We start from the raw sequence: 24,922 nt of genomic DNA, 5'->3' as shown, positions 1-24,922 counted from the left end.
TAAGGCTGGTAAATTGATAGCGTGGTTGGATAAAAAGGAGAGAGCGAGTCGTGTGGTTCCGTTGATCGAGAGGATGGATGGTGTATGTGTCACCGAGCCGGACGCCATTGTCTCCTGCTTCGCGGATTATTTCCGCGAGGTATATTCCCCGGTTTCTCCCTGCTCGGAGGAGGATTCCCATGCCCTGCTTCGGGACATCGCGCTGCCCTCCCTTTCGGTGGAGGACAGGGATTCGCTGGACGCTCCTCCCACCTCGGACGAAATTGCCCTTGCTATCCGCTCGGTCGCATCTGGCAAGGCCATGGGCCCCAATGGCATTCCTATCGAGCTGTACAAGCTGCGACCGGATGTGCTGGCGCCCCACCTGCGCGCGATGTTCCTGGCGGCCTGCTCGCGGGGCTCCCTTCCGCTGGACCAGCGTCTGGCCACGATCGTGGTGATCCACAAGGAGGGGAGACCCCGTGAGCGGGTCACATCCTATAGGCCTATCTCGCTCTTGAATGCGGAGCCCAAAATCCTCGCCAAGGTGCTGGCCAACCGGCTGGTCGGCGTGGTGGGCGACTTGGTCCACCAAGACCAGTCCGGCTTCATACCCCATCGTAACACGGCCCTTAATCTGCGACGCTTGCACGGGGTGCTCGCGCGTGTCCCGTTCGTGCGGGAACCGGCCATCTTGGCGTCCTTGGATGCCACCATGGCGTTTGATACGCTTGAGTGGCCATACATTTGGGCGATGCTGGCGAAGTTTGGCTTCGGACCGGGCTTCATCAGCTGGGTCAAATTGTTGTATTCCGGCCCATTGGCGCAGGTGGTGGTGAATGGACGAGTTTCGGCCCCATTTGCACTGGGACGGGGTACGCGACAGGGTTGCCCCCTGTCGCCTCTCCTGTTTGCACTGGCCCTGGAGCCCCTGGCGGAGTGGCTGCGGTGGCACCCTTCCATCCGTGGTCTCCGTTGGACCCCCGAGCATGAGGACCGCGTGTCCCTCTACGCTGATGATATCCTTCTATATCTCGCCTCCCCGCGTAAATCACTGATCGTCCTAGTTGATGTTTTGCGCTCATTCGGTCGCAACTCAGGCCTCGTCATCAACTGGGCGAAATCCTGTGTATATGTGCTTGCCGGGGAGGCTCCGGTCCTACCACGGGACTGTCCGATCCAGATCGCCTCCCAGGGGTTTCGGTACCTGGGTATATATATTACTCTGGACCCGGAGGCCCGCTACGAGCGGAATTTGCTGCCCCCCCTCCAGCGCTTGAAAGAGGACGTGGTGCGTTGGCGGCGTCTGCCGCTTTCGCCGCTTGGCCGAGCGGCCTTGTTTAAAATGATGTCGTTGCCGCGCTTTCTGTACGCTCTCCAGAACACTATGGATTTGGTTCCGGCGTGCTACTTCCGAGAGGTGGAGAGTTTGCAGCGTCGCCTGTTCTGGGACGGGAGGCCACGTATCGCCTTGGCTAAATTGACGCTCCCGTGGTACGATGGGGGGGTTGCCCTCCCGGATATTAAACGGTATTACTGGGCCTCCCAGCTAGCTGCGATTAATCATGGCCTTTACGGGCCCGCCCTGAACCCGGCATTTGAAATGGACAAGATGCTCCTGCCCGGTGGCGACTACAACCGGGCGCTTTACTCTGGCGCGCCGGACCCTCGCCTGACGGGACCGACGCATGTCATGGTGCGTGTATGGCACGCGGCTAACGCAGCTATGGGGTGGAAGGACCGTTTGACCCGGGCGTCACCGCTATATGCATCGGCGAGGTTGGGCTCCTTGTGGACCTCGAAGGGCTTCGAGAAATGGGACACGATCGGCATCAGCACAGTGGGAGATCTCTGGACGAGGGGGGGATTCAAAACTTTCGAGATGCTGCAGACGGAGTTTCAGTTGCAAGGCAGTGAGTACTTCCGGTACTTACAAGTCCGCCACGCGCTGGGCTCCGTCTTCCCGGATGTCGCGTCCATTCCGGAGTCTTCCCCCCTGGAGGACAGAGTGCTGGATGGCCATGTCCCAGACAGCACGATCTCCCTTATATACAAAAAACTGATTAACGACCGATCGGGCCTGCTGACTGGCCTCCGCGAGGCCTGGGTTGCCGATGGGCTGGAGTTGGACGACGAGGACTGGATGTCCGCGGTGGCTTCTCCGAAGGAGGTGGCCATCCCGGCTCGTCTTCGCTTCGTCCAGCTTAAGATCCTCCACCGGGTCTATGTGACGGGGCCAAGGCTTCTACGTATGGGCCTAGCTGAGGATGGACTGTGTAAGCGTGGCTGTGGTGCTTTGGCAACTTTCTTGCATATTCTGTGGGAATGCCCAAAGGTGGAGCGATTCTGGCGTGGTGTGCATGAGGTCCTGCGAGTGGTTACGCGTGTCGTGCTGTTGCCTGAAGCGAGGAGATGCTTGCTGAATGTGTGGGAGCCAACTGACAACTCGGTTCCGCAGACGCGGTGGGTGACTCTGGGATACATGATCGCTAAGCGTGACATTGCTCAATTGTGGGGATCCCAGAGGCCTCCGGCGGTGTCGGCCTGGAAAGAACACATGGATTGGTGTATGTTTCGTGAAAAGGTGGTGTATGTTGCGAGGGGTAAGCCTGGGGCGTGGGTGAAAATCTGGGGCCCCTGGAACGCCTATCGCGGGGGTATTTGCGAGCCGCCGCTGCTGCCGGCTGCTTCACCAGCTCCGTCCCCCTAGCCGACCCCCTCCCCCAGCCATGGGCACGTGGTTCCCCAGTCCCTGATCTGTTCTCATTCCCCTCTTCAGAGTTTGGCGATTGGTTGGGGTTCCCCACTTAAGGAGCGCGTGCTGTCACTTGGGATTGCGGGTTGCCTTGCGGGTGTGGTTGTTTTTGTGTTGTTGTGTTTTGACAAAAGGAAACCGTATTGTTGGTTTGGAGTTATGTGGCCTGCACTACTGATATCTCCTGATTTACCCTTTTTGCACCGCCAAGAGATTTTTCTGTATGTATGTCATGTGCTACTGCTACTCTAGCGGCCGGCCAGACGGTTGTAGGCCCATACTTGTAACTGTTTGAGATTGTAATAAACGGTTTCAAAAAAAAAAAAAAAAAAAAAAAAAAGAATGTCTTTCAGTCTGTGTTTGTTGCCAGGGGCTGCCAAGGAAAGTGGAATAAGGTATGGGGAGCATGGAACCAATATAGAGGCGATGTTTGTCCCCCACCGAGCAGGCAGACGGTGGATGAGGCTCATGTATCCCCTTGACCGCTAGGGAGATCTGCTTGTAACATGTTTTGAACTGTGTACTATGTGGCCGTTTGTACCTACCTTCGCCTGTCACTGAACATCTGCTGTAAGACTGTCGAGTTGGTTTAATAAAAAGAATTTTAATTAAAAAAAAAAAAAAAGCCTTTCAAGTCCAGCACTCCAATTTGTGCGGAAATATGGTGGTGTAGGGCAGTTGCAATGAGAATACCCAAAGTTCACTCATGCGACGAGGTGGCAATCACATTGAGGAAGTTAGTATTAAGTATCAAAAAATGGAGCAAGCAACTATGCATAGGCTCTAAGGGTGTGGATATAAGTGTCAAGCCCATGTTAAGGTCACACTGGGGCATCAAAAACTGTTTGGAAGTAAACATTTGTGGCAAACCTTAAATGAACGACTTCAGACCTGGTGATGCAATCAACGACAGTCTGTCCAGCAAGTACAGAAAGCCAAAAGGGTGAATAATATCCTTTTACAGAGCCCACAGTATGTCCTTGCTTTGCCAAAGAACGAACCAACAACAAAACATCTGAATGCTTAGCTTGTAAGAGGCACTACACCAGGAAACAAATGTGCTCCAGCTTCCAGCAAAGCAAGTTTGGTCTGCCAATCTGCCTATTTCCCCGCCTACTATATCCCCCTGTGTCTGGTACGACCACTTCCTGATTACCTTTTCAACTCCTTTGGGGGAGATCAACATCCCCCCTCTCCCTAAAAATATCTACGTTCGTAACTGGAATAGAGTGGATTTGGCCGCTTTAGGCCATTCCTTAGCCTCCTCCGCCCCTACCCTGACAGATTTACTTCCCAATCCGCAGGTAGCCACGATCGATAACTGGCTCTCAGAGGCCTGTAACCATGTTGCGCCTCTTAGACGGGTCAGAACGCGCCACTCCCACGATGCCAACAGATGGTTTTCTAATGCCTTAAAGGGCCATAAGTTGGCACTTCGGCAGGCTGAGCGCCAGTGGTGACGCAGATATTGCCCTGACCTTAAGATCCTTTACCTTACGCTACTTAGGGCCTATAAAAAAGCCATACTCACCGCCAAGCTAGAACACTTCTCCCAGAAAATTCATCAGGCAGCTAACAAACCCAAGGAGATATTTGCAATCGTCCATGAGCTTGCTGCGTCCGACAGAGTTGCTTCTAGACCCATTCCCTCCCAATCCCGCTGCAACTCCCTCAATGATTTTTTCATTGAGAAGATCGCCACTATAAAGCAGAACATCCCCATGGCCCCTCCTTGGTTTTCTTGCCCTCCTTTACCCTCGCCCCCCTCCTCTCTCGACCAATTCCCCCTGATCTCAGTAGAGGCCTTCCGTACTCTCCTGGGAAAAGTCAAAACTGGCTCCCCCGCCGACGTGTGCCCTGCACATATTCTGAGGGAGATCTTCTCCTACTGTCCAGTCCCTTCTATTACCCTGCTTAACACCTCTATTTCCTCAGGAATTGTACCTGATGCTTTCAAAGCAGCGACGGTTATTCCTATTATAAAACAAATCGGTACTGATTCTACTGCCCCTTCCAACTTTAGACCAATTTCGCTCCTCCCACTCCTGAGTAAGATTCAGGAGAGCCATATCACCTCCTCACTCTCCACCTACGTTGAGGCCCATCGTCTCCTAGCGGACCACCAGGCCGGCTTTCGGCCTGCACATTCTACGGAATCTGTTGTACTCTCAGTGGTTGATGAGCTCAGACGTGGTGACGACATCAATTCCCCCCAGGCCTTAGTCCTTCTCGATCTCTCCGCCACCTTTGACACGGTCGACCACTCCATCCTCCTCGACCGTGTCAGGGGCGCCGGACTACAGGGGTGTGCCTTGACCTGGCTTACCTCTTTTTTAGCAGGCCGTACTCAGGCTGTTCGACTAGAAGGCTTTCTTGCACCCACCCGCGCGGTTTCCTGTGGGGTACCCCAAGGCTCCTCCCTCTCCACCCTCTTATTTAACCTTTACATACACCCCCTCATTGCTGCTCTACAGGATATCGAGGTCACGGCGTTCAATTACGCCGATGACCTCCAGCTCATCTTCAACCTTTCCTCCTCTCCTGACTCAGTTTCCAGGGTCCACTCCACTCTTACTTTCATTTACAACTGGATGAGCCTCAATCAATTAAAATTGAATCCCGATAAGACGGAGTTGGTTCTCATCGGTGGTCCCTCCAATCCCTGGTCCCCTGCTTTCTGGCCTCCCATCTTTGGTTCCCCCCGTCTCCCTCTGCATCTGTTAAATCTCAGGGCATCAAAATCAGCCAGGACCTCTCTCTGCGTCCCCAGATAAGCTCGGCAGTCTCCTCTTGCTTTCTGGCTTTAAGAACCGTCCGGAAAGTTTCGCGATACTTCACGGTCGAAGCCCTTAAACTTATTATCCTGGCCATGATCTTATACCATCTAGATTATGGCAACGCTCTGTATGTGGGCATCCCTGCCTGCGAGGGACGTCGCCTACAGCTTATCCAAAATCAAGCGGCTCGCCTTATTTATAGGCTCCCCAAGTCTAGTCACACCACCCCCCTGCTTAAGACTCTTCACTGGCTCCCTATTAGGGAGCGCTCGCTCTTCAAGATGGGCTGTCTGACCTTTATGTCTCTAGCTGGCATTGCCCCCGCATTCATTAGATCCAAGATCAATGCATATGTTCCTGCTAGAAATCTTCGCTCCTCTACCCAGTTCCTTCTGCCTGTCCCCCGATTCCGCAACAAGAAATCGGGTGGCACCAGCTTCTCCACACTTGCCCCCCTCTTCTGGAACACACTTCCTCTGGCAATTAGGTCTATTCCCTCCTATTTGGTCTTCCGAGCAGCTCTGAAAACTTATCTTTTCTCCTCTGCCTATTCTTCCTAAATTCTCTTTCCTCATCTTTCCTCAGTTTCAGTTTCCTTCTGCAGCGCCAAGAAACAGTTTGGTAATAGAGCGCTATATAAAACCCTTTCAACTTCAACTTCAAATGTATCTTAGGGAGGGGCATCTGGCAGTGAGGATGCTCAAATTTAGTTAAAGTCTCCTGCTCGATCTCCCTGTATTATATTGAGGTGTAAGATGAGGACTTTTGGATGGAAGTCCTTCTGAAGTGGTAGCCTGATGGAATGACAAATGCTCATGCTCAGAGTTCCAGGTATGACACTCTCCTGGCCCATTCTGCTTACTTGGGCCCAGTCGTTCTTGATCTTCAAAACTTGGAGAAGTAGAGATAGTGGCGGCAAGGCGTTTCTTGTTGAAATGCATCTCCTAACGAGGGCTGTTTCGGAAACGCCACCACACAAAACTGTAGACATTGCACGCTCTTTGCAGTGGTGAACAGAACTTACCAATGCTCTCCATACTAAACACACCCTGCGAATTTCTGGATGCAAACATCACTCATCTGTCGGATGAGATTTGCTCCTTTTGTCCGCTCTGGCATTTGGGGACCCTACCAGGTGGTTCTCTAATAGGAAGAAACAAACACCCTCCCGCTTGTGTGGTTCCTAATCTCTGTGCATACATACATATACAGTAGAGTACACAAAATAATATTTAAAAACTTTAGCGTGCTATCAGAAGACAGTATCAATATAATTTCCATACAAGAGCCATAATAAAAATAAATATTTTAATCTGAAAAACAAATTTCAAAGACAAATGTTATCGCTTACCTGGTTTGGAACACACTCGCTATGGCCTTAAAGCAGCCAGAAGCTACACGCTTGGAGCCTGTGTAACACCGATCCACAGCCCAATACATCAGGTTGCTCTGATCAGGGTTCAACTCTAGCAAAAGCATTACCGCCTCACACCCCAACTGATGAACCTGAATGAGGTGTAATATAAAAAGCATAATGAAAATGTAAAAAGAATGGTAGAACTATCAATTTAACTTCTGTTCAGACCTGGGGGCAATAATGTTTACTAAACAAAAACTAATTCTACGATATCATGACCTATAGGAGCTCCCACTTTATTACTAAATTACTTTAATGACTTTTATGCAGAACGTCATAATTCTGCCAGGACAGATTCACTTATGCAAAATGTAATGTCGGAGTCTAATTGTGTGCAAATGTTCCAGATCTGCAATATGATTTGGCCTATGCTGCCATCTACTCATAATTCTGTAAACTTATAACTTTTGTCTTGAAACTACCAATGTCAAAGAAGCACAAGTTACTACTTGTGTAACAATATATCTGTAAGAGACATTAGTTAGTAATAGATTCCTTACCTTAGAATATCCCCAGGCGTCAGACTGGATCCGGAAAGACTTTTCGTAGCAGTACCCCTGCGTGTCAGTAGGTGGCGTCGTGCGGCTCCGCGTCCGTCACTGGCGTCGTATGCGCCGAGATGACGTCACGGAGACTACGTAGGCGCCACACTAGCGCGCTGGCGTCAGTTCTGTACACGGCTTTCCGCGCCAGAAACGCAGTCATGCAAGAAACTGACCACGGGTGCAATGAAACTAGGGCCCTTAAAGTGGATGACCTTAACCCTAGAAATCGGTTCGGAGAACGGGGAGGATGGGTGGGGCGGTAAGGAATCTAACACTAACTAATGTCTCTTACAGATATATCGTTACACAAGTAGTAACTTGTGCATCTGAAAGACACGTTAGTGATAGATTCTTTACCTTAGAATAGATACCCCAGCAATACCAACCCCGGTGGTGGGTCTGCAAATAGATTACATCAGAAAGTCCAGGAGAACACAACAGCCAAAGAAGCCGTCTATCCAGACCGGACTGTCAAGGCAGTAATGCTTGGTAAACGTGTGCAGCGAGGCCCACGTAGCTGCCTGACAAATGTCCTGCAAGGGGACGCCGCGTCCCAAGGCAGTAGTGGCTGCCATTGCCCTGGTAGAATGGGCACGCAGCCTCAGAGGAGGCTCCTTCTTAGCCGAGTAACAGGCCTTGATGCAGAGAACGACCCACCGAGAGATGGTTCGCTTATGCACAGCCCGACCTCTTTTAGCGCCCACTTAACCCAACAAAGAGCTGCTCATCCACCCAGAACGGTCTTGTGCGCTGCAGGTAGAACGAGAGCGCACGTTTTGGGTCCAGACGGTGGAGCCTTTCTTCCTCTTTTGAAGGATGCAGAGGCAGAAAGAAGGTAGGCAAAGTGATGGTCTGCCCGATGTGGAAGGGCGTGACAACCTTTGGCAAGAAAGAAGGACGGGTCCTTAAAACCACCTTGTCCGGATGAACAGAAAGGAAAGGAGGTTTGGAAGAAAGAGCCTGGAGCTCGCTCACTCACTCTTCTAGCAGAGGTGATGGCTACCAGGAAAGCAGTCTTGAGAGTGAGAAGACGCAAAGGACAGGTATGAAGGGACTCGATGGGAGTGCACATCAGATATGTCAAGACAAGGTTTAAGTCCCATTGAGGCATTATGAACGGCACGGGAGGAAACGTGTGCGTAATGCCTTTGAGGAAACGGTTAACAACTGGGGACTTAAAAAGAGAAGGCTGAGCTGGAAGCCGTAAAAATGCAGAGATGGACGAAAGATAACCTTTGATAGTGCCCAGAGCAGAGCCCTGCCGGGCCAAAGAAAGAAGGAACCGAAGGACTTCGGAAAGAGGATCCACAGCCTCAGCTGTGCACCATGCCACAAACTTGTTTCACCGGCAGGCGTATACCGTTTTAGTGGAGGGACGCCTGGCTGCCAGAATGACATCATAGACTTCGGGAGGAAGATCGAAAGCTGTCAACTGTCGCCGCTCAATCTCCACGCATGGAGGTGGAGGCTGCACAGGTTCGGGTGGAGGACCGTCCCCTGTTGCTGCGATAGAAGATCCTCCCGAAAAGGCAGTCGGATCGGGGCATCCATCGCCGTGCTGAGTAGCTCGGGATACCAGTATCTTCGTGCCTAATCCAGAGCCACAAGGATGACTTGGGCCCGGTCGCGCCGAATCTTCTTCAGCACTCTGGGCAGAAGTGGTATAGGCGGAAAGGCGTACAACAGATAGCAACTCCACTCGCGACAAAAAGCGTCGCCTAGCGAGTGCCGCCTTGGAAATTCCAACGTGCAGAACTGATGACATTGCGCGTTCTCGTCGGTGGCGAATAGATCTAACCAAGGCTCTCTCCACTGCTGAAAGAGACCTTGTGTAACGTCTGAGTGAAGACGCTATTCGTGATCCATCAAGCCCCGGCGGCTGAGTTTGTCCGCCCTGGCATTCAGAGAACCTGCCAGATGTTGACCCACCAAGATAATGCCTTGATGTTCCAGCCATGTCCAGAGACACAGAGCCTCCTGGCATAGGGTCCAGGACCCCACCCCGCCCTGTTTGCTGCAATACCACATGGCGGTGGTGTGGTCCGTCAACACCTGCACCACACTTCCCGGGACAGAGGGAAGGAATGCCTTCAGTGCAAGCCGGATCGCCCGAAGCTCCAACAGATTGATATGGAGCCGGGACTCCGCTGGAGACGAGAGTCCTCTGATCTCCATCTCTACCAAGTGGCCTCACCATCCCAGGATCGACGCATCCGTCACCACTGTGTTTTCCGGTTGGGGAAAGGAAGAGCGATCTGCCATTGACCCAATCACGATTCGTGAGCCACCACTGCAATTGTCGTGCAGTACCCTCCGAGATCTGGACATGATCGGACAGGTTGCCCTGATGCTGCGCCCACTGGAACTTCAGGTCCCACTGCAGAGCCCGGATATGCCATCTGGCATGTGGCACTAGCAGGATGCAGGAGGCCATCAGGCCCAGGAGCTGGAGGGTCATCCTGACTGAAACCCGGGATAGAGGCTGAAAGATCGGAATCATAGCCTGAATATCCCTGACTCGGGAGGATAAACCCAAAACAGTGTCGAATCCAGCAGCGCTCCGATGAAAGGGAGCTTCTGAGAGGGACTCGGGTGCGACTTCGGCACGTTGATGGAGAACCCCAGCAAATGCAGGAGGTCGGCCGTAGTCTGAAGGTGGTTGACGACTGCCTGGGGCGAGCCCGCCTTCAACAACCAGTCGTCGAGTTAAGGGAAGAGTGACACCCCCAAACTGCGCAGGTGAGCTGCGACCACCGCCATCACCTTCGTGAACACCCGAGGGGTGCTGGTAAGGCCGAAGGGGAGCACGGCAAACTGAAAATGCTCCTGGCCTACCGTGAACCACAGGTAACGGCGGTGGGCTGACAGGACGGGGATGTGAAAATATGCGTCCTACAAGTCCAACGCTGCCATCCAGTCTCCAGGGTCGAGGGCAGCCAGGACTTGAGTCAGAGTCAGCATTTTGAATTTCTCTTTCCGGAGGAAGCGATTGACGTTCCAGAGGTCCAAGATGGGGTGCAGGCCCCCCCTTGTCCTTCTTGGGGACCAGAAAGTAGTGGGAATAACAACCACTCCCTACCTCTGGCCCAGGAACGCACTCAATGGCCCCCTTGGCCAAGAGGGCCGTGACTTCCTGCTGGAGAAGTACCAAGTGATCCCCGACATGCGGTGGCACTGAGGCGGCATGGCTGGAGGGAAGGACTGAAAGGGAAGGGAGTAACCCCTGCGGATGATCTGCAACAGCCACATGTCCGGTGTGATACCGCGCCAGTGGGGGAGGTGGTGGCGGATCCTGCCACCCACCGGCGTGGGGTGCTCCACAAAGCTCGGATTAGGAAGGTTTGAAGGTAGAAGCGGCAGAGGTGGACTGACCCCCACGCTGATTCCCAGACCCGACCCAGCGGAAGCCGCGTCCGCACTGAGGATGGTTCTGCACAGGCTTGCTGAAGGAACGTGCCTGGGAGCCTCTGCTGTGGCCACAAAAGGAACAAAAACCAGGAGTGGCCGGGCTCTTTGCAGAAAGACCCAAGGACTTGGCCGTGGCTCGTGAGTCCTTAAAACACTCCAGTGCACTGTCGGCCTTATCGCCAAACAGGCGAGTATCATCAAAGGGCATGTCCATGAGCGAGCTCTGGATGTCGGCGAGAACCCAGTAGATCGCAACCAGGCATGGCGACGCAGTGTCACAGTCGTAGAAATCGTCTCCAAACCACACCGAATGGTGGACGTAGCCGCATCCTTACCCTCAGCAACCGCCTGGGAAAGTGCAGCATGGACCTCCTCAGGATACTGAGGCAAAACCTGAGCAACCGTATCCCACACCGCGTGGGAATACCGGTCTAATAAGCAGGCGGTGTTCACCGACCGAAGCACCAAGCTGGCTGAAGAGAACAACCGCTTACCGAACTGTTCTAGCTTCTTAGAGTCCTTATCCGGCGGAGCCGTGGGAAAGGCACTCTGCAACGTCGAGGCTTGGATGACCAGTCTCTCAGGCGTGGGATGAGTGGTCAGAAACGCGGGGTCACCAAGCGCCGGGCGGTGACGCCGGGTGGCATTCTTATCCACAGGGGCCCCTGTGGCGGGCCTCGACCAAGTGCCCAACAGGACGTCAGTGAGGGCGTCGTTGAAGGGAAGGAGGGGCTCGGACATAGTAGACGCCGTCTGGAGCACCTCAGTGAGGAGATTAGTTTTGAGGGCCACCATAGGAAGATCGAGGTTGAGGACCTCAGCAGCCCGACGGAGCACCATCGTGTAGGAAGCACCCTCCTCCATAGTAGGCGGGGGAGAGGCAAACCCCGGCTCAGAAGAGACATCGAGGCCGCTAGCGTCCTCCAAGTCGTCTACCCAGTCCTGCTCGGAGTCACACTGAGGGGCAAGAGTCGGACCCCTCCCAGTCATCCTCCACCTCTGTTGCAGAAGGAACAGGCTGCGGTGACAGAGCCAGAGAAGGAACCAGTGAACGGCGCCGGCCGAGGCAGGGCAAGCGCCGTCTCCCAATGCGGATCCCCGGCAGGAACAATATGGTCCTGGAACCGGGGCAAGGGCGGAACGAACAGCACCCACTGCGGCGCTGGGGCCAGAGCCGGCAGCACCAGACCTCATGGCGCCACGGCCGGAGCCAACGGCGCATGATTCTGTGGCGCCAAAACTGGCGGCGCCGACGGCCCAACAGGATCTGGACACGGGGCCCGAAGGTCTATGTTGGTAAGAAACTCTTGCACCTGTTCGGGAGTCGCCGACGGACCCGGGTAAGGCGGGTAGGCCGTGGGACTCCCAGGCTCCAAAGGAGCCACAGGGGCAGAACCCATCCCCCTCGTCCGCATCAGAGGACCGACGAGGGGCGTCAGAGAGCGAACACGCTTCTTTGACTTCTTTTATATCGACGCTTACCGGAATCCAAGGCCAAAGACTTGGAGGCCGAGGAGCGACTACTATGGCCCCGTGAGCGAGCCCGGGAACGGTCCCTGGATCTGGAACGGCGCTGGGATGAGTGCCGGACCTCCAGCAGCTCCCGGCGCCGCTCCCTCAAGGCCTTCGGGCCATGGCCCGACAGGACTGGGAGTCATGGTCAGTCTCCAGGCAGTAGAGGCAAACATCGTGAGGGTCCGCCACCGATATACTGCGACGGCAGGCCCCACAAGACTTAAATCCAGGCATCCCTATGTGCACCAGGAGAAAAGGGGAGACAAAAGTCTCAAAAGAGTAGTCAAAAAGTGACTAAGGTACGTGCTCTAAACGGATCTGCGCTTGCTGGCGCGCAAAAAGAAAGAACTGATGTCGGCGCGCAGGGGTGGCGCCTAAGTAGTCTCCGTGATGTAATCTCAGCGCATACAACGCCAGTGACGGACGCGGAGCCGCACGACACCACCTACTGACGCGCAGGGGTACTGCTACGAAAAGAGTTTCCGGATCCAGTCTAACGCCTTGGGATATTCTACGGTAAGGAATCTATCACTAACCTGGCTCTTTCAGATGAAATTAATTACCTTTGGTAACGCCCGTTCTGGTAGAGATGATCTAGTCGCAGATTCCATACCTTAAAATTTTCCCCAGGCATCAGACTAGATCTGGACATTTTTTCATGAGCAGTTCCCCTGCACGCCAGTAGGTGGTGTTCATGAGCTCCACGTGGTGTCATCCGTGTTCGAAATGATGAGTGCAGTGCCTATAGAAGCGTCACCCCAGGGTGTGCACATCAGTTTCTTTTTGCAACCTTCCAAACCAGGAGAGCGGAGCCACGAAGAACACTGACCACTGGTGCGGAAAATTAGGGCCCTGGACGGGTAACAGCCATGTACCTTGAAATCTGTTCGCTGGGAAGATGAGTGGGTCGCTAAGGTAAGCTAAAGTCATTACCAGATAAGGCGGTACCAAAGATAATTAACTTGTTCATCTGAAAGTGTGTGCCAGCTGAAGATTCCTTACCTTAGAATAGATACCCAAACAATACCCTCCCTGGTGGTGGGTCAGCAAAACTGTTTCGCACTAGAAAAACCTTTGCACCAAACGAGCAAAGTGCCCATCAAGACAGACCGACTGTCCAGGCAGTAATGCTTCAAGAAAGTGTGTAGAGAAGCCCACGTTGCTGCCTGGCACATATCCAGGACTGGAACCTCGTGGTAAAGCAGTAATTGAAGCCTTCGCTCTTGCCTTAGCTCTGGTGGAATGAGCACACAAACCCTCAGGGGGGGGGGGGGGGGGGGGGGTTACTTCAGGGCCAATGTGTAGAAGATCTTAATACAGAGCACAATCCATCGGGAGATATTCTGGTTCTGCATGGCCTTTCCCTTCTTCGCTCCAACATACCCAACAAAGAGTTGATCATCCACCCGGAACTCTCTTGTGCAGTCAAGGTAGAACAACAATAACTGCATGGGGCTCAGGGAAGATGAGAGCTGCTGGCGCTGTGGGTTCACTACTGCCTCCTTTTTAGGTCTCGCCTAGCGACGCAGCGCATGCGCTGATCGCCTTGGCGAGACCTATTGTGGGTTTTGCTTCCGAAAGGGGACAGGTAATGTGCACGTGCGCGCCCGGACAGCCGATGTGCACGCGTACGGGTCATGTGTACGCGTGCACATCTCCTGTCCCTCCCTGTCTCCTGCTCGCTGTGCCTGCGCGAGTAAACTCGTTGTTTCCCTAAGGCAGCCGTCAGGTAACTGGCTCAGTTCTCTCTCAAACTGGCCGCTTTGGGAGGCCAAGCCCCATACTATTTGTTGCAGCCTTGTTTTATGATCCTGTCAAGCTCCCAGGCAAAGGGGCTTGGCATACAAAAATAGAATTAGCACAGTTTCTTTTGCTTTCACAACTCGCTTTAACTTTAATATGGCGCACTCACGACTTTCTGTTGAAGTGGCTCTCCATGCTCAGGCAAGGCTTACTTGTCATTGTAAATCTACATTAACGGAAAGCTAAGCCCGGTCTGCTTCATCAGATGTAAATATTGTATTGTATGGGTGGCTGCACAAATTCTACTTTTATTTTTATTAAACCGATATGGGTAAAATGATGAAGCGCTTCCCTGTGAACCGTAAAAATGTACATATCAGAACATGGGTTACAGCCCCAGAAATCTGGCCACACGATGAGAAAATCTAAAATCAAGGCAGAATAAGCATAAATGTTTGGATGATAAATCAGTTTGCATCTCTCACAAGGGTGCAGTGCAAGAACGACTCTCTGCAGACAGTACCTGTAGCGTTAAGTAACTATAGCAGGGTGTGTGTATGTTTTAGCATGTCAGTGAACAGTCTCCAGCTTAGGGCTTGTTCAGAAGTTTAATATTGATGGTTTCTGGATGTAAATGTATGCAATCTTCTCAAATACGTTAAAAAAAAAAACCGTAATGTACATGCAAGACATCTGCATTTGTAGCAGTCTTTGCCGCGCAAATAACAGCATATGCAGTTCTTATGTCTTCCTGGTGAATATATTTCGGTAAGATTGGGAAGGCTCTGACGGGTTATTACATTTGCTTTGGAAAGGTGAATTTCAAGCGTGGCTTCAGTGATGTGTTCTTGTTGTGCATTCACCAACAATTTCATTGATGTGGACAATATACACTTGTGCAAAGGTATGCCGCAGTGCAGCAATATCGATCCTTTTTTCTGCCGGCATGGAGCAAGTGTGTAGTGGGCAAATTGAGCATTGTTGTTTCCGAAAGACCAATGATGTCTAATAATTTAGACTCCGTAAAATATGTTTTATGTTTCTAAAGAGGGATGTGTGAGCTGTTTTTCAAGTTTCTGAATATGGGTGCGGGCCATTTCCCGAGCACCCAGTTTATTTGCTGTAGGGTAAATCGAGTGGGTATCTACTGGGGAGAGGATGTGGTCTGTCGGCTAGACTGCAGACTTTGGTGCTGGAAACTAGGGTTCGAGCCTCTCGTGTCCACACCCTGTGATTCTGGGCAAATCACTTAATCTCCCCGTGCCTGAATATGTGACGCAACCGGTGCTCATGTAAATCGCTCCAATACCTTCGGGTCGAGTTCACGCTATATAAATATGCAAAAAAATAAATAAATCTACTCATACTGTAGTGGGAAGTGGTGTCTATCCTTCATACTTTTCCTCCGAAGTAGTCTGATGACCTATACTCTCCTGCTTCGGCAACCTGCCCTCTTAGTGCGCTGCTTAGTAACAGTGCCGATAATGAAATATTTTATATTTTGTTTTTAAAAGTGTTGCACACAGCGCTTCATCTTTACCAGGACGGCCGTGCTTTTGTTTGCTTATGCGCAGCTCGCCCACTTCAAATTTACTAACACTATTTTTTATTTATATTTTTAAAAGCGTGCCATGCCGCACCTTCACTTTCGTAGTAGCGGTCACGCCTTCCTTTTCTACACACCGCGCTTCATATTTAAAATGTCAGCCGCGCTTTTGTTTTCTTCTATGTGGCTCACCACAAACAACATTTCACACATACCACCCGGTCACAAACGCTATCTGACAGGAAGAACAGCGGTTGGCAATGGCAAGGTAACTGGCACAAGATTATCTGATAACATATAATATATTCACTTTGGTCTGTTTTCCTTATCTTACATTAGCTTAATAGTTAAATACCTTTCTACACCTTCTACGTTTAGCATTTACTATTTATTTTACACAAAAAATGCAAAAATTTACACGTTTTAAAAAACACGTAATAAAACCAAACCTGACATTTTATGGATAGGAAAAACACTTTGTTATTTACAACGCTAATAGCTCTAACTCTTGAAAATGCGAAACCTATTGCATTGTGTTGGAAACCGGGCAACCGGGTTAGCAGTCACCACGTTCCCAGCACAATGGTAGCTTGGCTCGAGCGGTTGGGGTCAGGCACCGTGCTAAGCGTACGTCACACCCACACAATAACCATGCGTTCATCAGTTCCAAAAACGACACTACACCGTAAAAATAATGCAAGTCAAGTTGAAAATATATATGTCTTTATCTTATTTTCTCTTAGTTGCAGGTTACCTTACATAAATACAAGACAATAAGTTCTTCCTTGAAAGAGCAGGTCAAATAAATATTACATTGGAATTTCAATAAATAGGTTCAGGTCATAAATAAGCAAGGAATAAATAGATGTGCAATAAATACAGATGACAAATAAATATAGTGCAGGAATAAATTAGTGGATGACTATAAATAAGCAATTCCAATAAATAAGGTAAAACAATCAATGACCGTGACAATTCAAAACATTTGCATGAGGTCACTTGGTCTTACTTTGCCCATACCCAACTTTAGGACACTTGGATGGCATGGGGGTGTCCCACCTAGATTGATCAAGGCTGGGGCCTAAGCTGAGGCAGAACAAGAGTACCCTAAAGATCTGGCCCTCCAAGCTACACAACCCTTTATGGAGGTCACTGTACCAGTCTCAGTTCACCCCTGGCACTCTCAGGCTGGTTCTAGCACCCCTTTAGCCTCTAGGATGGTCTTTTAGGGCTCCACAGGGCCTCAGATGCCCCCTCTACCACTTACTGCCCTTTTCAAGATGATCGGCTCCGCTCGGCACCGTGTCAACGCCGTGAGGCGGCTCCGGATCGATGTCGCTGGGCGGTCTCGACTCGATGTCGCTGGGCGGCCTCGGCTCGATGTCGCTGGGCGGTCTCGACTCGATGTCGCTGGGCGGTCTCGACTCGATGTCGCTGGACGGTCTCGACTCGATGTCGCTGGTCGGTCTCGACTCGATGTCGCTGGTCGGTCTCGACTCGATGTCGCCTTCCGGCGTCGCAGGGACTCGGACTCCCCACTTCCTGGTATCTCCGGAGTGCGATCTCCACTCCCGACCTCCGGCGCGCTTCACCTCGGTTTCCGGCGACTCCGGTGGGCGGACTTCACTCCCCCGTCGACGCCTCACCTCGACCTCAGGTGACTCCAGACTCAACCTCCGGCGCCTCTCCACGACCTCCGTCGGCGCCCTCACCCGACCTCGGGTGACTCCTTACTCGACCTCCGGTGTCTCTCCACGACCTCAGTCGGCGCCCTCACTCGACCTCTGGCGGCTCCGGGTACGACGTCTGCTTTCTGTCAGTGTGAGAAGTTGGCCTGATGTATGATGTCACTAGTTCTAGTGTACACCTTATATCAGTCCAAATACCCTTATGGTGATTGGTTGTAAAGTCAACCTTATAGACCAGCTATCCTAGTGGTAGCATGGACAAGAGCAGTCTTAGGCTAAACTCTGAATGGCATGTGAAGCCAGCTGTGATACCATATATAATCCCTTGAATACCAAACGAAAGGACACCACAACAGATATATATATAAAATAAAGTGTATTTATTCTAAGCAAACCCTCAGCACTCTTTATGAGATTAGAGGTAAGTACAACACAGTCTTATTTAAGCATACATTAAGTCACACAGGTAAGTAATACAGTTAGGCCCTAGGGGCCACGCAAACCATATACTAAGTAAGTGGTATAAGAACCACTGTCACGGAAATAGAGTAGGCCTAGGCCATCGCTGGGGCTACACTACACTACCAACAGTTAGGAAGTGGGAAGCCCACGGGATTCAGGTGCAGAGTGGAAACACTCATGCGTAATGCGTATAGTCGATATAAATAGTACAGTTTTGAAATAAGCAGTTTAAGGACACTTCTGAAGCAACTAGAGATTCGAGACTCGGAAACTAGATCCTAGGATAGTCACTTCCCTTGTGAGCACCGAAGTACCCAAGTTACCTAGCCCGCGGGTGCATAGGTGTGAACTTGCGTCGGGTTTCGTCGTGGACTTCTATGGATGCCTGAAGGAAAGTTGCTGACAGGCAGTCAGTGCAGAGTGTCCGGTGGATCCCAAGGCCGGGATCAAGAAGGAAGGGTACCTGCAAGCAGAAGGGACAGAGTCAAGGTCACTAGCCAGTGACCACGTGGAACCAGGAAGGAACCAGGCGATGTCGTGAAGATTGCAGGTGAAGGGTGAAGCTTGTCGCTGCAGCCACGGGTACCAGGAGACGTCGAGGACGACCAGGACCAGGAGGCGAGCTGTCCCACGAAGGCTCTTGCTGTCGGCGGCGTCGAAGTCGAACTAGGACTCACCAAGCCTTGGCAAGCAGAACCCACGAAGAACGGAGGACTTGCTTCTGGTGCAGACCAGGAAGGTCTGGGGTGCTTCTCTTTTGCAAAGAAGCGGGAGCCAGTATGGAGGAGCCAAACGATCGGTGTAGATTTCAAGGTGTGTCGTCACAAAGGTGATGGTGAACCCCAGCGAATGCAGACGGTCCGCTGTAGTCTTGAGGTGGAAGACAACACCCTGGGGTGAGCCTGCCTTCAATAGCCAGTCGTCGAGATAAGGTGTTCTCCGCAGAGGAGCTACAACTATAGCCATCACCTTGGTGCAGGTGCATACCCCCGGGGTTCTGGTAAGTGCAAAAGGGAGCACGGCAAATGGAAAGTGCTCATGGCCCACCGTGAACCACATCCCCAGGAAGGGGATGTGGAAGTATGTTTCTTGCAAGTCCAACACTATCATCCAGCCTCCAAAGTACATGCAAGACAAAGCCTCAGCAAGCGCGAGCATTTTGAACATCTTTTTGAAGAAGAAATTAAGAGGGTGTATATCTAGGATAGGACGAAGGCCTCCGTCCTTCTTGGGCACCAGGAAGTAGCAGAAATAAAGCCATCCTCCGCCTGCCGTCAGCACCTTCTCTATGGCTCGGTTGACCAAGAAAGCTGTCACTTTCTGGCAGAGTAATGAGAGATGGACCTCTGTCAGCTTGTTTCAAGTGGGTGGCATGGATGGAGGGGACATTACGAAGTGGAGGAAATAGCCAATTCGGACAATTTTAAGAACCGAGCGGTCATATGCTAAGGATGTCCAGTGGGGCAGGTGAAGCACCTCCTTCAAGACGTTAGTCTTGACTGTCATTGAGAGCAGGTTGAGGTCCAGCACCTCAACTGCCCTCACCACCATAGCAAACGAGGCTTACTCCTCTGTAGTCCTGGTAGGAGGAGAGAGCAGGCTAGTATCTGGAGAGGTGTCCAGTCCGCTGGTGTCTGCCAAATCCTCACCATTCCGTTTTAGGGTATAGGTGCTGATATTCTTCATGGGCAATCGACCCCTCCCATTGCTCCCAGAGTCAAGGACCATAGGAAAACGGCTCGGATACCAGCCTGGACGGCATGGCACCAGTCTGTGCCAGCATCAGGCAACACCCCTCCAGCTCCGTGTCGGAGCTTCGGACAAGAATGGTGATAGCGCCAAGACCAGCGCTGGGGAAGATCAAGGTGGTACGACCAGGACTGGTCCGGATCCATCTGTGTATCCAAGGGACCTGAATGGAGCCGGGGACAGAGCCGCCAGCGAACATCTAGTGAGGGGCCCTCAAACCCACAGGGCTCGAGGATATGCCAGCAGGAACGAGCCACCCAAATATGAGGTGCATTACCGTGCGGGGGTTGCCCCAGCTCCCAGAAACTTGTGGAGGTGCAGACGCAGTGTCAATCGCAGAACAAGGCCTCACTCATCAGGTCAGATGACTTCAACAGGCAGGGCGAAATCAAAAACTTCGTCAACTTCTTATGGTGAGACTTACCAGAAGACTACTTATGAGTGCCATGAGGATCTTGGGATCCGCAATCGATCTCAGGACCTTCCCATCAACTGAAAATGTCCTGGAGTCACACGTCGAGCAACACAGAGCTTAAGGTAGTGCTCCCTGAAGGACTTGGGGTGCATGCTCAGCAGTTGATGGAGGTCTTCACGCGATGGTCGTGCTGGAGGCACCAGAGGCAAAAGAGATGCAGGTCCATCACCGACATCTGTTGGTGACAGATCCTGCAGGGCTTGAAGCCTGCTTTTCTAGCTGCCACACCAGGAGAAAACATCAAGAAAGACTGACATGTCAAAAAAGTTTGGTGTAGGAAGCTGGCCTAGTATATTGCGCACACATATTTAGCCCAATTCCATGTGCAGGACAGACGGGAGCCGTACTGTGCCACAGTGCTTGTGTGCGCAGGACGGCTCCCCGCCATCCTCGCTCATGGAAGGGGAAATACCTCTGGTGCGGGCACCAGAGGGATTCCCTCCCCGCCCCCCCAGCCCACTGAGCATGTAGGAAGTTAGGAGAGATATCATTGGAAAGGGGAGAACCTCCCCTTTCCAAAGGTACCCCTAGTGAATCCCTGCTTGGGGATCACCCCCAGGAGAGCCCACTAGAAACCAGGGTCTTTTTTTAATTTTTTTATTTTAAGAATGTTGGGGTGCGGGCTGCCCAGAAAGGGATGCCCAGAAGAACAAGCATTTGCAATGCAATAGGTCTCGCATTAACATGAGTTTAAGCTACTGGCATTATCAATGACAATGCCTTTTATTTATGTTTTAAAAACAAAAAACAAAACAAAAGGCATTGTTATTTATAGCTCAAACTTGCATAAATGCGAGACCTATTGCAGGGTAAGCTAGTTAGGACTCTTTTTTTAGCCCTTAATCCATTGTGTACCCATTCAGAGCAGGCTATTTGGTGGCTATTCAGTCATTCTGCATAGTATCAACCCAATAAGGCAGGGGTTGCTAACGTATTACCAGGAAGACTTCCCTGTAACAGGTTTTCTAGATTTAGACACAAATTTAAATATTCAGTGGGTAACCAAAACGTTTTGCAGGTGTGGTTTTCTGTCGTACACACGACACCCCTGAGATAAGGTATCCACGTACATTTTCCGTAACTACCAAACAGATGGCAATGAATAACTAAGTAGCTTGCACTGTACAGCACCATCCCTCGCCTCCGTCACTGCTGTAGTGGAGATGAATGCATCGCACACGGTGTCCCTCACTGCACTACACCTTGCCTCCCTCTCTGCTGCAGTGAGGCTACTGCACTACGCACTGGTACCCGCACTGTACTGCACCCATCCCTTGCCTCCCTCACTGCTGCAGTTAATGCTCATCACTGTACAGGGGGCTTCCTCATATGGCAGCAGATGGGGTGTCACTGCACTCGCGGACTACAAAAGTGACAGAGCAGTGGGGCGCCCATGTGCGTTTTATTTGAAACTGCCTAGGCCATCACAGCGCAGCAGTGACAAGCGGTGACTGAACCATACCTTGCCCCCTCAACACTACACCAGAGACAAGGTGCCACTGAACATGTACCTGCATTGCTCACACTACAACAGCAGCAATCGACGTGAGGGGCGGGGTGGAAGAGTCACTGCTCACCTAACAGAGCAGCGCTCACCAAAAAGCAGTGATGTTGTGTCTATATTCCTATCGAGCCTCCCTCACGCTGCAGCAGGGGCCAGAAGTTACTGCATTCATACCTCGACTCTGATACTAGCAGTGGCAGGCTGCCCTCGTACGTCGAGCTCTCGCACTGCAGCAGTGAACAGATGTTACTACATTCACTGCTCGGCTCGGACTCTGCAGCACTGATTAGCTGCCCTCGCACACGCGGATCCCTTGAGTCATAGGGCAGCAGTGGGCAGTTGTTACTGCATTCATATTTCGGCTCTGTAGCATAGATTGACCCACCCGGTACGTACTTCAGGCTCTTGGGCTGTACCAGTGACCGGTGGTACTGCACTCACTGCATCAGCTCCCTGTTACTGTAGCACCGAGGCTTTCCCCGTACGCTTTAAGTGATTTGCCCGGAATCAAAGGATGTTGAGCCGACGCTTCGGTAGCTCTGGTTGTTACGTCACATCTCCTCAAACCGACATTTGCGTTAAGTAAACCTCAATATAATGCTTAATTAAAATAAATACAGCAGAGAAAACACATCAACAACTTGGCAGTCGTGATAAACATTTGCACTGCATGGAAAAGTGTTGAACAGAGGAGATTACTGGATCAATCCATTCACTCCTCAACAATGCATGTGTGTGGGTTAATAAGAATCGTTCTAAGCTCCCTTTATGTCAGGCTGAAGCAAGCAAAAGGCACTACTAAAGTGATAATGTTTTGGAGAGCTCACTGCAGAAGAGGAGGGGCTCTGGGCCAGGGCCGGTTCGAGAACAGTTCAGTGGCCCAGCGCCGATATTACCTGATGAAGGTGCTGTATAGAAAATATACCTGCAGGTCTGCGGGCTGTGAGGGTCGGTGAGAAGTAGGGGGGGGAGCAGCGCACTGAGTACGGGGGTCACCAGTAGCGCCTGGCCTGTGACAGGGGGAAGGTATCATCGCAGCACACCCTGACTCCCGTTCAGCGCAGGCTTTCTTCTCAGGGCTTTATAGTTTAATTTGGCATCAATATAGCGATGTCCGCGGCCCACGACCCCAAAATGCTTGTAAATGCCGCAATCCTGAGAGAGGGCCCTTGTTGTGCTGCAGAGCCGAGCGACCTCGGCCAAGCTCACTGAAGCCCGCAACGCTCTCCGCGCTCATTTCACAGAGGGGAGAGTCTTTCCTCTGCAGCCCGAGTCCCGCACCAGGACTCTGACCCTGCGTTTAGCTCGAGTTTAGCAAGGGTCTTCCTGAAACGGCTCGGAAGTGTGCTTTTAAGGGACGCTGGCACCTATGTGCCCGTCCTCGCCACTTCTGATTACGTGAACGGTTCAGCGGCCCAGCGCCGATATTACCCGATGAGCGAATGCGCCAAAAATGTTTTTTATTCAGTAAGCATTTTAATTGCCAAGAAAGGGCTCTTCTTAAATTATTTGTAAATGCTTCCACCGTCCATCTAAAATCATCTTGTTAAGCATTCTTCTGTCAGAGCCGCTGCGACTTGCGGGAGTTGGTGGGGGATGCCCCGGGGAAATGAGGTGATTTATGGCAAATATAAAGCGCGGCCGCCCGGCACAATTCTATCATCCAATGCTGAAGCTGTAGTTACAGAGGCTGATCCCACAAAGGAGTGTCTCCAGTTACAGGGGGTGATATCCAAAATAAATAAACAACGCTGCACACCACGCAATTAAAACAAGTGCGAGCAGAGCGGATGAGAACTGTAGTTAGGCGCCGATGCTTCGGGAATACACGGAAGTCAGCATAGGATCATGAGCAAACCGAAAGCTAGATAACAGCAATGATACAGGTAAACCAATCACAAGAGGAAAACCAAACCACATGGAGTTTGAGCCAACATACAAATTACTTTAGGTCTCGCTGATGACGCAGGTCCCAATGACACCACCCCAAAAACAATTACCACAGTCTTTCTGCCCCCTTCCCACCAGAGGCATATGGGGGAAATAGCCCCTTATCAGCCCCCCCAGAAAGCCCACTAGGCATCAGGAAATGTATATATTTTTTAATTCAGAGGTCAGGTCAGCCCAGAATGGGCATGCCAATGCACCCCCCCCCCCCCCACCCCCCAAAAAGTCACAGTGTTTCAGTGGCCCCTGATCTGCACCCCAAAAGGGGGGGGGGGCAAAAAGCCCACTAGGCGGCAGCGATTAGGCGGCTTTTTTTCCCAGGGCGGCAGAAAGCCCACTAGGCACAGACTTGTTTTTAGCAATGTTCCTACGTGTGGATTTTGGGCCATAGCGCACCCGGCATCTAGGGAAACCTAGCAAACCTCTACATTTTTTAAAACAAGAGACCAAGGGGAATTCAGGTTAGGGTGACTTGTGTCTCTCTCACCAGGTTCTGTTACCCAGAATACCTTGCAAACCTCAAACTTAGTTAAAAAAAAAATGACACCTCACATTTCTGTGGTGGAAAGTCCTGGAATCTGCGTGGATCCACAAACTTCGCCATTCCCCAAAGTCTTCCGTGAAAAATGGAACGTCACTTGTGTGGGTAGGCCTAGTGCCTGTGACAGGTAATGACCCAAAACACAACATGGACACACCACATTTTCACAGTGAAAACGGACCCTTTTTTTTTTGCAAAGTGCCAAGCTGTAGATTTTGAACTCTAGCTCTGCCGGCACCTAGGGAAAGCTGGAAAACCTATAAATTTTAGAAAACTAAACACCCGAGGGAATTCAGGATGGGGTGACTTGTCTGGCTCACCAGGTTCTGTTACCCAGAATCCCTTGCAAACCTCAAACTTCGTAATTTTCTTTTTGTTTAAAACACACATTTTCCTCACATTTCTGTGGTGGAACTTTTCATGCATCTGCGTGGAGCCACAAAATTTTACCCACCCTGCATTCCCCAAAGTATTGTGAGAAAAATGGTACCTCACTTGTGTGGGTAGGCCTAGTGCCCGCGACAGGAAAAGGCCCAAAAAGCAAGGTGGAAACACCACATTTTCGCATGTGACTCCCCTGCTTGGAAGGCACCAGAAACTCTAATCAACGGTCACACACTTTCCCGCTCCCGCTGGAGTCCGAAGTCCCTGCAGCCCCGGAAGTGGATTTCCTGACCTCGACGGCCATTGTGAGTCCCCAGCAGAGCCGAGGCGAGTGGACCCCACGAGTGACGAGGAACCGCAATACCCGGGAACCGTGCACTATTGTCGAGTGCAACCCCTTCACGAAGTTCTACGAACTTGTGCTTTGGACCACTTGTGGCCCAAGCCTCCAGCAGGTTGTGCAGCGAAAACCAGAGGCCTACCCCGT

General features: G+C 51.5%; 1 protein-coding gene across 19 annotated transcripts in view; it reads right to left on the bottom strand.

The window, feature by feature from the left end:
- Positions 1 to 24,922, bottom strand: part of FRYL (FRY like transcription coactivator) — a 2,516,714-nt gene that overhangs the window by 1,296,788 nt on the left and 1,195,004 nt on the right. For all 19 annotated transcript variants that reach the window (XM_085642132.1, XM_085642134.1, XM_085642126.1 and 16 more), the window contains one exon: positions 6,863 to 7,017. In XM_085642132.1, coding sequence (XP_085498258.1) covers positions 6,863 to 7,017 — 155 coding nt within the window. The remainder of the gene's footprint in view (positions 1 to 6,862; positions 7,018 to 24,922) is intronic.

This window comes from Triturus cristatus, chromosome 2_2 (genome assembly GCF_964204655.1).
Source record: "Triturus cristatus chromosome 2_2, aTriCri1.1, whole genome shotgun sequence".
In the NCBI taxonomy this organism is placed as follows: Eukaryota; Metazoa; Chordata; class Amphibia; order Caudata; family Salamandridae; genus Triturus; species Triturus cristatus.
The sequence above is the reverse complement of the archived record's forward strand: the minus strand, read 5'-3'. Positions and strand labels throughout refer to the sequence as shown.